The 10,980-nt window shown below is 53.2% G+C and overlaps 2 protein-coding genes across 2 annotated transcripts in view; one reads left to right on the top strand and one right to left on the bottom strand.

Moving 5' to 3' along the window:
* Positions 1–2,727: 2,727 nt before the first annotated feature.
* On the top strand, positions 2,728–7,939 carry OPA3 (outer mitochondrial membrane lipid metabolism regulator OPA3). Its single transcript, XM_020787261.3, has 2 exons — positions 2,728–2,947; positions 4,595–7,939. Exons 1-2 carry the CDS (start codon positions 2,806–2,808, stop codon positions 4,924–4,926), a joined length of 474 nt encoding a protein of 157 aa, XP_020642920.3. The 5' UTR covers positions 2,728–2,805; the 3' UTR covers positions 4,927–7,939.
* The window catches only part of VASP (vasodilator stimulated phosphoprotein), a 26,750-nt gene continuing 23,285 nt past the window's right edge, over positions 7,516–10,980 (bottom strand). The window contains 2 exon segments of the mRNA XM_072980087.2: positions 7,516–9,243; positions 9,975–10,032. Of these exon segments, the coding sequence (XP_072836188.2) occupies positions 9,206–9,243; positions 9,975–10,032 (96 nt within the window). The 3' untranslated portion in view covers positions 7,516–9,205.

Below are 10,980 nucleotides of genomic sequence, written 5' to 3'. Positions count from 1 at the left end.
AAGGGAAACAAATGGTGAGGCCAGCATCTTCCAAGACTCTTGAAGCCCAGCTGCTCCCCAGATGCTTCCTCTGGGAAGACTGCTGAGAATGGAGCTTTAGAGTGGGATTCCTTCTCTGCTTCTGTTTATTTTGCCTTTCATGTCATCCAAATCTTCTTGATTGCCTTCCCGGTCAAGTGGCTGGGATGACTGCCTGCTGGATCACCAAGGCCACAGAAGGACATGGTTTGCTGGTGTGGAGGCAAGGCAGGGCAGGGGAATGCTGAGCCCTTTAGCTCCCCACAGAGCTCAGATTACAAAAGCTCTTTTCCACTTTTTCTCCCCCCCCCCCCACTCACAAGAAAGGCCTGTGGTGTACCTAATGGTTCATACAGAGAGGCAGGATAAATTCCCACAAGGCTCCACAACTCAGTCGATTGGTTAGTGGCCAGAGAAGCTGTGGGGTTCCCAGTCTTCATGATCACAGCACTGACCCTGTACTATGGCTAGTTTCTCCCTCTGTCGATACCATCCTTTCCAGCTTTTCCAGGAAGGCTGAGCAAAGCAGGTGGCACTTGAGAGAGTAGAAGCTGAACGAAAAGCTTTCAATGCTTACGTTGACCCCATTTCCTCTTGCCTCTTCTGCTAACTTTTATTTCACATGGTCAGGCCAACCCGGTGAGAAGTCTCGTGGCAATACAAAATACAGCAAGCAGCCAAGCTGTCCCTCAGGAGAGGAGAACACACAGCTAAAGAAGGAGAAGGAGGAGAATCTTCTACCTTTCCACAGAAATCTTTATACTCCAAGAGACCCAGAATGTAATTGTGTTACATGACGTCTCCTCTCACCTTATTATCAAGTCATCAAATCGTTAACACTTCATTGGTCTTCTAAACACATTAGTTTTTCAATCAGAACTGTGAAGACATATAGACGGCCATAAAGTGTTACTATAGTAACAGAATTCACACAGAGATGGGTCTCATTAGGGTTTGCAAATTACATTAATCTACTACAAGAGTACAGAAGAGGAAATAAATGTATACAAAATGTACTGATACAGTTGTTATCTCTCCGTCAGGTTATAAGGCAACATAATGTTCCTTGACACAAACCAAACATTAAAAAAAAAAATCTGGAAGCAAAATTAAAAATATTTCCAATGTGGAACAAAAGTATCATAATATACAAAATTCGGAACAAGTCATTTTACTCTGCTTCAGCTGCTGGACTACAAAATCCAAAAATTAAATCTGGCCTCCCGAGAGGTCTGTATCCAACCAGTGCTGACAGCAAGCTATACTGGGTGGAACTGGAAACCCTAAAAGGATGCTGCCGAGAACTGAAGTCAAAAGATGTAATATTTCCAAGTTCTGGATGGGTGTTACCTTGATCACACATTTATTTGAACAAAGTAGCGATTGAGTTGGAAGACAGGGAAAGAGAGAAAACCTTGAGGTGGGTCAGTTCGATCATTCACAGCCCCTCAGCAGGATGGCCGAGCTCCAGTTTCAGAGAAAATCCCCCCCCCAAAGTCTTTAGGAGGAAAAGAGTAACATCTCAAGGCAAAGTACAAGATTAGAGTGCTGGGCAGGTACAGTCTATATACTTTGGCCCCACCGTGGCAGCACCCAGCATCGGCAGCGGTTCTTTGATGCCCGGGTACATGGGTTAAACCTCCCTACCCACGAGGGGGGGGGGTGCACGCCAACACCTCTGGGAAAACCCAGCTTCCTCTTCCTTCCCATGCTACCTGGCTGCGGACCATGACTGGCAGCTCACTGCCCTTTAACTTCATGGGACCAAGTGAACGCGCACGACACAGTAAGAATGAAATGGAAGGGGCAGAAAGGCAAGAGGTGACATCTGGGATGTGGAAGATTTTCCTCCGGGACCGCTCGCGAAGCTTGAGCTCCAGCTCCTTTAAGAGCAGCGTGAAATCTCCATCCCGGAAGCTTCACTTGTTGAACAGCTGGCAGCGTTGCAGGCGGCGGTGGAAGGCTCCCGACTCTCGAGGTTTCCTTAAAATGCAGGCAATTCGGCAGGTGAAGCTGTCCATTAAAGGGCGTCTTCACAACAGGAGCAGCTTCACCGGTTGGACTGCTGCCATGGAAATCACGAGGGGGAGAGAGGACGCTAACCACGGGCAGGAGCGACCAGGAGAAGCATCCGAGACGAGAAAGGGGGCTCAACAACAAGCTAACCCTCCCCCTGGCGAAGCCCCCCCCACCTCCACGGAGACCTTGCCATCCAGCCCCTCCACCGGCGCCCACGTGCTCCCGCCGCCCCGCACATTTCCCGCCACCAGCCTAGGGGGAAGAGGCGACGTTTGATTGGGTAGCCAGTAGGAGGGGGCGTGTCCGCCGCCCCTGCTTCCGGCGTGAAATAACTGGCGCCACTCTCTCCTGTACAACTCTATGGCTGCCGTCGTTCACAGGCGAGGGATGGCGGTTACTAGACTTCCGGTACACGCCGGAAATGGCCCGCCGGTCACTAGGAAGGCCTGGTCGCAGAGACCCGAAAAGAGTCAGCAAACAAGGGGATGAATTCACATATTTCCACCTCACTTGACTCTTGGGTTTGGGGCGGAGCTAACTGACCATACGCTCACCTTATTACGCGCTTCCGTATTTGGTTACAGAGAAGGGGGAGGGGTCAATTTGCATATTCATAAACTCAGTCTTGGGAATCCATAACAGGAGCGCCTGAGGCGTGCGTGGTGACGACAGAGGCGGGCGCTCAGGCGTTGACGTCCGTGCGCACTGACGTCATCGGCGGCGCTGTGGGCGGGGCCGCTCCGCGCGGGGCCCGCTGGGAGCGCGAGGATGGTGGCCGGCGCCTTCCCCATCGCCAAGCTCCTCTACCTGGGCGTCCGGCAGATCTCGAAGCCCTTGGCCGCCCGGATCAAGGACGGGGCCCGCGCCAGCCCCTTCTTTCGCCAGTACGTCTGCGGCCCCCCCGCGCAGCGTGAGTAAGGGGGCCCGGGAAGGGGGGGCCTGGCGCAGGCTGCCGATAGGGGGAGCCGCTCCTCAGGGATTGGGGCGCGCCAATAGGAGCCTGCATGGGCGGGGCCCAGGGAAGGAGTCGACCAATAGGTCCGTGCGGGAGGCGGGCTTTAGGGGGAAAGGGCGTAGCCAATCAGGGAGCTTGGAGAGGGGACCTGGGTGCGGCACGTGATCATAGCGGAGGCTCCCAGACTGCAACTCCCAGAATCCCCATCAGCCTCAAACCAATGTCCTGGGATGCTTGGGATTCTGGGTCTTGCAGTCCGAAGCGTGAGTCTCGCCTCCTCCCCTCCACAAGCTCTGCCCCGAACCGGCTGCCTATGTCTTGTCACAGGGAAGGAGGGAGGGAGGGAGGAAAGGAGGTCCTGGCCTTCAAGGTCAGTCGTGAAAGGAAGCCTCCTGGCACAAGGGAAGTCTACACGCGCATATGAGGGAAGGCAGGTGGAACAGGAAGGGACCTGCCCTGCTGCTCTTCACTGTCTCTGAGCATGCACAGAGCGCCTTTGAGCCCCTTCGCCTGCCCATCTGGCCTCAGGGAGGCAGCCCTCCAGGCCTTGGCCGCAGTCTAAATACGAAGACTTGCCTCAAGCAGGAAAATGGGCCAGGCTCTCAGGCTTGAAGGATGCCTGGCTTCTCCCTCCTGAGCAACCTCTAAAACAGCCCCACCAGGAAGACCCTATGGATTATCTGTGGGGCGGCCACAGGCCAGTCTTTCCCCACAAGCAGAGGGCAGGTCAGGCAGGAATGAGATGCCCCCCCCCCCGACTTCCGGTGCATGGTTAGTGGCTGTGAGAACAGGCGAAGCAAACCGTTCCTTGCAAAACAGGAATTTCAGGTTAAAAAAAAGAGGAGATGAATATCAGTGTGCCTCCTGTGCCATCCTTCGGAGTCTTGTCTGGCGGAGGTCACGGCTTGGTCAGCATTTCCTGCTGCTTTCAGTTGGTGAGATGGGAAGAGAGGGGAAATGAGTGCGAGAAGGGAGTAATTTGGAGGTGCCTCGCCGCATTCTCCTCCCACCTCAACTCTCCCTGTGGTGGGACATGGAAGAGGCAAACCTTGGGACAGGCTACCCACCTCTGCTGTTCTCATAGAGGCACAAAGGGACCTCCAGCCTAGACAGAGCCACTGGCTAGGTGACACGTGGCACCTCAAAATGGCCAGGAAGAGGGCAGGTTGAGCACCCCTGCCAAGAGATGCGCCTGCAAAGCAGGAGCACCTAACCTGCCCTTCTCCAGACTAGCCGTTCTGGTGGGGAAAGGTGGTCCACTGAGCACCTCTTCAGCAACAGTCCCCATCCTGTTAACACTGGTTGGACTGTCACGTCCCCTTTTTATATGGACAGTGCAGTCAGGAGAGTATAACCTTTTTTACTGGTTCTAGTGGCAGCTGAAGGGGAGAAGAGTACCCCGTTTGTCGGCTGTGTGTTTGTGTGTGTGCTTTCCCAGATCAAGGAAAAGTCACTTCAGAATCGTTGAGTGCCATGAGGGGCTGGAGATTTCTTGAACATCAGATCTTTAGAAAGAAAACTTTTTCAAGCTTTGGGTTTGGCCCAGCGCCATCCATGGAACGAGGCCTTGTTTTAAACACCTCGCCCCCTTCCCTTCCACAGTTTACCACTGGATCGAGATGCGGGCCAAGATGCGCATCATGGGATTTCGGGGAGCTGCCATCAAGCCGCTGAACGAGGAGGCGGCAGCAGAACTGGGGGCGGAACTGCTGGGAGAAGCCATCGTCTTTGGGGTGGGAGGGCTGTGTATCTTCTTGGAATACGCCCGCCAGTCCGCAAACACCAAGAAGAAAGAGGATGAGCTGAGCAGCACCCTCCTTGGCCTGCAGGAACAGATTTCAGAACTGTCCTTGACTGTGGAAACTTTGGACGCACGGCTGCGAGAGACGAACCGGGTCCTAGTGGAGATCTCAAATTCCCCAAAAAAGAAATAACTGTCCCTACCCCACCCAGGAGAGAAGCAGCAGCAGCCCTCTGGGAAGGGCAGCCTCCCGCCCACCTGTGAGGGAGGTCCCCTGGCTGGATTGCTGCAGGGGTCCTATCCTGCGCAGCAGGATTGGGGGGGGGTCAGAAGACCTGCAATGCACTCACTCCTCCTGTCCAGCTGCTGAGTGGCTTGGCCTTCACCTAGAATGTAAATACAGAGTCTATTAAAAGAAAAGAGAGACAAAGTGAGCTCCTTTATCTTGGTGTTACTGGCTAGGAGCTAAAGGTTTGTTTTCAGGGAGGGCTGAAGTTTTAGCAGTGCAGTGGAGGCTTATTGTAGAAAAAACAGCAAGCACTTTGTGGGGTGTTTTAGTGGCCTTTCTGAATTGTGAGCTGGGGAGATGAGAACTGTTTCAAGAAAATTGTGAAGGGTTGTTTACACAGGGATTTGACAGAACTCAGCAGGGGAGCGCCTAACCTGGTATTAGATACAAGAGTCACAATTCCACATTTTGCATGAGATGGCTATTGGTATTTGCTTTACCTCTAACGTTGTCTAGTTGAAACTTGTATTTGTTCATCCACAAAGAACCAGAATACAAGGATCATGGAGAGCACAGGTTAGAGCGAGGCATGCTGTGGACTCAGATGTTGCCACAGTACCATTGCTGCCACATCTGCCGTTGGTGACGGCGAGGCTCATGGGAGTGCAGCACAGGCAACACAAGGACCAGATGTTCTCTATTTCTGGCCTTGGAAAATGAGGAGCTCCATCCACAGAGCCTTCCTCGCAATCAAGGCCAGCCTGAGGAACAGGAAGGAACAGACTCCTGTTGCCCATGGTCTTCAAGTGAATATACTCCAACAGCCAGAGCAGAAGGTAGATCCGGATGGACTCGAGGTGGACAGGGATTCCGGGATCCCACTGGCAGCAACACAACCCCCAGAAATCCATGCATAAAAACAGTGAAGAAAGCTTAGGGCAAGTAAGAAGAGACTTCACCGTGAAAGGGTGTGGCTCATTTCAGGGCTTCAGGAGGGAAATGAGCACTAGGCAGGTTCTCTGCTTGAATATTGTTTGTGCAACTGGATGCGGCCAAATTGGAAGATCTAGCGGATGAGGGGGAAGCACAACCCAGAGAAGACCTAACCACACTGCTCGCCTTGCTCTAGGGAAAAGATTAAACCTTTCAATGCCAGGGCTTGTCTGATCCCAACCAGCAACAGAAACCACCATAAATTTCGACTCATCCCATTATCAGACACAACCTACTACATTTCGCAACTGCCAGCCGCCCTAGCTGAACTTCTCGCGCGCCTGTGCTTTTAAAAAGGAGTCTTGCACCAGGCTTCGCCTGTACACGTTCTAAAGCCTCCCAGCTCTGTTATAACGAGCTGCTTCATTTACTAACTGCTCTAAAAACCCTTGTATTGACTGCCTTTGCTAGCTCTGGCCTAAGTGGAAAGCATCAGGAAATCCACACAGAGGCCCGAACTGTGCAAAATGCTATGGAAAAACATGGAACTGGGGCAGGGTGGAGGAAGGGTGCAAAGGCATACGTTGGCCCCATGCTCAGGGCTGCCTTATCTTCTCAAAACTGCCTCCTAATACCCTGTTCTAGGTTAGGATTACCTGTGGCAGTAAACATGACGTACAGGGAGGGCAGTGTGCAAAGGGGCGAGATGTGGCTTGGGGTCAGGATTCCAACCCTTGAATCCCTCATGGGTTGGACCTCGGCATCCCACTCTGCCTGAGCAGCCACCCAGCCCAAAGGGTAGATGGTGTGGGTTGCTTTGAGGAAATCGCCCCCCCAAAACCTCTCCTTCCCTTTTCCAACCTCTATTAAGGCATAGAAACCAGAGGACTCTTCCAGGACATCTTTTAAGATCTGCTGGATCACTCGGTGTGTTAGGGATCTGGCTGTGGAGCCAGAGGTTGGGAGTTGGATTCCCCCACTGGGCTTCCCTTACAGAGGCTGGACAGGATGATCCTTAGGGCCCTTTCCAGCTTTTCAGGTCTAAGATTATTACGGTTAAAGGGATCCAATCCGAATACTAGATTCAACTGGAGTCAAGCCTAAACAAGGTGAAACCCTTAAAACTGGAAGTACCAAATCTTGCAATCCGAAATGTGAACATCCTATGTAAGCAGCACTAACCCCAGGAGGATTTAGTTAGGTTTGGTTGAGTTCCTGTAATTTGAGCCTACTGCTTCCACTGCTACCCTCTGGTGCAGCAGAAAACCTGGTGTGCCATCTTCCATGGGACAGCCATTTAGATGCTTGAAGATGCTTTGTAAAGGAAAGGTGGAATATAAGTAAAATGACTACATTTCTACTTGGTGTGGTCTAGTGGATAGACCAGGACTCAGGAGGCCTGGTTTCAAATTCCTGGCTCTCCTTTGGAGGCTCGCTGGGTGGGGGTGTAGCTGGTCAAGCCATTCCTTGAATATCTCACCTTGATAGCCCAATTAAGGTCCCTATAAATTGGTTCTCATTTGATGGCATGTAAATATATAACTCAAACTAAAATGTTACAAGTGTCCTTCCATGTGAAGCCCACTGGTTCCCAAAAGACACAATGAAAGACACACTGGGTTTTTTGCAATTTTACAAAAAAGGAAAAGATTTATTCCTAGAGAAGTCTGGTGCATGTGGCTAAGACCCTCGTGCCCATCTGCGGGTGAGCGAGCGAGCGCGCAAGTGGGTGCCTGTGTGTCGGAAGGAAAAGGGGAGTAGAAATTGGGCAGAAATACCCAGCAGATCAGTAACAACAACAATAATAATCTTAATAATTAAAAAAAATCAAAATATAATATTCCATCCAGCTCAACAAAAAGTCAAAAAAATCACAGCTCAGTAGAAAAGCCAAGAACCTGCCCCGTTGGCCCTCCGACAGCCTGAAGGAGGCAGAGGGGTGGGAAACATTTTGTAAAAAAATTACCCAGAGAGGTGAACGCAGAGTCTGGGTGCCCCGAAAATATTCTGAGAACCACCCCATCTCTGCGTGTACAATTTTTTTTTTTAAAAAAAGGTACAAAACCAAGAGAAAACAGCCGTGTGTCTGGAAAGAGGTGGTTGAGGGTCTTGGGAAGTGTGTGGAGCCTTTTTTCGGGTGTGGGTGTGGGAAAGAGTTCCATAGTTGGGGGGCTGTGCATGCATGGCAGTAGTGGTAGTGGCTGGCAGGGAGCAAGACGTCTGGCCCAGGCGAGGGGACGTCCCGCCATAGAATGGCCCCCAAACTGCCCCCCTTCCTCCTCTGCAGCTGGGGGGGGGGGGAACAGGGGTGCCTCTTTTAGCATCTCTTTTCCTCACCACACATGTTTTCTCCTGCAACGGCTGGTTGCCTCCCCGGCCCCATCAGAGAGAGGGAAGCAAAGGAAGACGCAACAAAGGTGTCTGAACTGCGGGGATGGGCAAAACGCAGCCGTCTGGGTTTCCATGGACAACAGCTCCCATCATCCCCCAAGCCACAGGGTCCAGGGGGAGGAAGGTTGAGAGCTGCCATCGAACCCCAGCTTGGGGGGCGATGGGCTTTGCCCACCCCAAGAACAAAGGGCAGATTTGACCCTCGGGGCCAGCCGGGTTGCCCACCTCCCACTTCACCAAAGGAAACCTCTTCCGATCGATGGTGTGGATGATCGTCCTTGATGCCAGGAATTGGCACCACAAAGGACAGGGCCCCCCCACCCCACCCCCTTCCTCAGGCAACCCAAGCGTTGGCTGGGCGGCCCCCAGGCCCCCCTTCCCGGGGATAAAAACAAAAATTTGCACACAGAAGACTGATCAAAGAGAAAAAGAGGCGGGAGGGAATGGAGGGTCTCCCCCTCTCTGGGAATGGCACAGTGAATCGGGATTATTTTTTTGGGGGGGGGTGGAATTGGGGGAACCAGTTCCTCCAGGGAAACGGACCCGTGACCTAACACCCCCCCCATGAGAACAGCCTCTTGTCACAGGGGAGGAGGTTGGGGGTGCTGCTATTGCTACGGGTAAGGCACAGGTGTGGGGGGGTCCTGCCCTTCCTGGGATGGGGGCCAAGGTAGATTGTCCCTCACCCCCACCCTGAAATTGCACAGCGGGGGTGGGGGTGCAGAGGCCTGGGAGCCGACAGGGAAGCAGAGGGGGGGGGAGCGGGCGGGATGCGTGGATCCTGTTTGGTGCACAAAGGGGAAAGGGAGGTGATGGGGGGGTTAGCTCTTCATTTTTTTCCTTATTTTTTATTGGTTTCTGCACAATTGGGAGAGCATCTGCTGACGCCGGGTGGCATCTGGCTGCGGGAGGGGGCGTCCTAAGGTGATCCCCGCTTTCGTAACTCCATAACAAATGCTGAAAGACAGAGAGAGAGAGAGAGAGAGATTGTGGGGCGAGGCCAGGAACGGACAAACCCACACACTCCCCCAAAAGGCGATGGGGCTGTGGACTTCTCCATTCCTGAGATCTCACATTCTTGGTCTGTGAGATGTCGGTCTTTGCGCAGGTACGTTCACACTCAAAACCGATTTCAGCAGAGCTGCAGAAAGTCTCGTTCTGAACCTCGAGTTCCCAGAGATTTCTCCTGCCCTCCCCCCCACAAGGGGATTCTGGGAGTTGTAGGCCAACACGAGGAATTTTCACAACTGCTAGGTCCCAGGTGGTTAATGGGAGGTTTCTGGTGCAAAAAATCAAGGACCAGACAGAGGAGATTCCCAGGTGCCCGGCCTCTGTTCTCCTCTCCGGTGTGAGGTGGGTGTGGAACCCCCCCCTCCATCACCCCTGAGACTTCTGCTGGATCCGGCCGAAGGTCCCCGCAGAGCCCCGCATCCTGCGTTTTGTGGTGGCTTCCCATACACCCTTCAGGGTGCCCAGAAGGAGGGCACCAAGCGAGTGACTGGAGTTCTATGGCATCCTGTGGTTGCACCTAGGGAAGACCCCCATCTCCATCTCCCCACCTCTGTTGGTGTGACAGCCCCTCGGCTGGTCTGTGAGAGCCTGTTTCTTTCTTTCTGTCTGCCTGCCCCCCCTTCCCGCCCCCCCCGAAGAAACCCCCTCTGTTCTCCTCGCCCCAGATGCCAACTCACCCTGGATGATCTCCTCCTTCACCTTCTGCAGTTCATGCCGGACCTCCTGAAGAAGTTCCTAGAAAGGGTGGGCAGAGGAGAGAGCAGGCATGGAGGGAAGGGCTTGGACACCCCCGCCCGTCCCCAACTTTTCTCACAGCAACAGGCAAGGAAGAGCAGGGACCCAAAAAGTCCAGTCTGAGCTTACGGAAGATTATGGAGGTGTGGAAAAAATTCAGTCCCTTGCGTGGCTCGCTGGATCAGGTCCACAGCTCTAAGTAAGTCCTCCCCCCCCCCTTTGTCTTCAACGCTGCCCTCGAAATGCCATGCATGGGGAGGCGCATCAATAGGGAGCTGTCTGCACACACCTCCCTGTACACGGGGAACCCACCCAGAGCAGGCCCTTCGCTGCTGCCAGCCACACATGCAAGCCGTCTAGTTTGCATACATGCTCTTCCAGCTTCCTGACTTCTTAAATCTCTTGGGCCAGCTCCGCGGGTGTTTGCTATCTGGCTGCGGAGCCAGAGGTTGGGCGTTCGATACCTTCACTGGGTGCTTCCACTGGGAGGAGACCCAGCCTGGGTGGCCGTGGGCAAAAGCTGCGCCGTAGCCCCAGGGCAGCCTCCTCAAAAGAAGGGCATGGGGCAACCACTTCTGAGTATATTCTCTTATCAACCCTGAAAAAGGTGACCATAAGGCTGAACTGACTTGATGCCATGTCTTTTATTGCTAGAATGAAAGCCTTTGTGTGTGTGTGTGTATGTGTATGTGTGTAGGTGATGTGGTATCAAGTCACTTCCAATTTACAGCAATCCAAGTGGGGCTTCCAAGGTATCTGACAAACAGTTTTGTCTGTGCTGCCCACCAGTGGGTTTTTCTTGAGCCCCATGGCAATTGGAACGGGGGGGCCTCCTGAGTCCTAGACCATTATTCTATGCCCTAAATGACACTGGCTTTCAGGATGAAAAGAAGCCGTCCCAGAAGGCCCGAAAGCCTCGCCTCGCAGCACAGAGGCTGGACTGCAGTC

Source organism: Pogona vitticeps, chromosome 9, assembly GCF_051106095.1.
Source record: "Pogona vitticeps strain Pit_001003342236 chromosome 9, PviZW2.1, whole genome shotgun sequence".
In the NCBI taxonomy this organism is placed as follows: domain Eukaryota; kingdom Metazoa; phylum Chordata; class Lepidosauria; order Squamata; family Agamidae; genus Pogona; species Pogona vitticeps.
The sequence above is the reverse complement of the archived record's forward strand: the minus strand, read 5'-3'. Positions and strand labels throughout refer to the sequence as shown.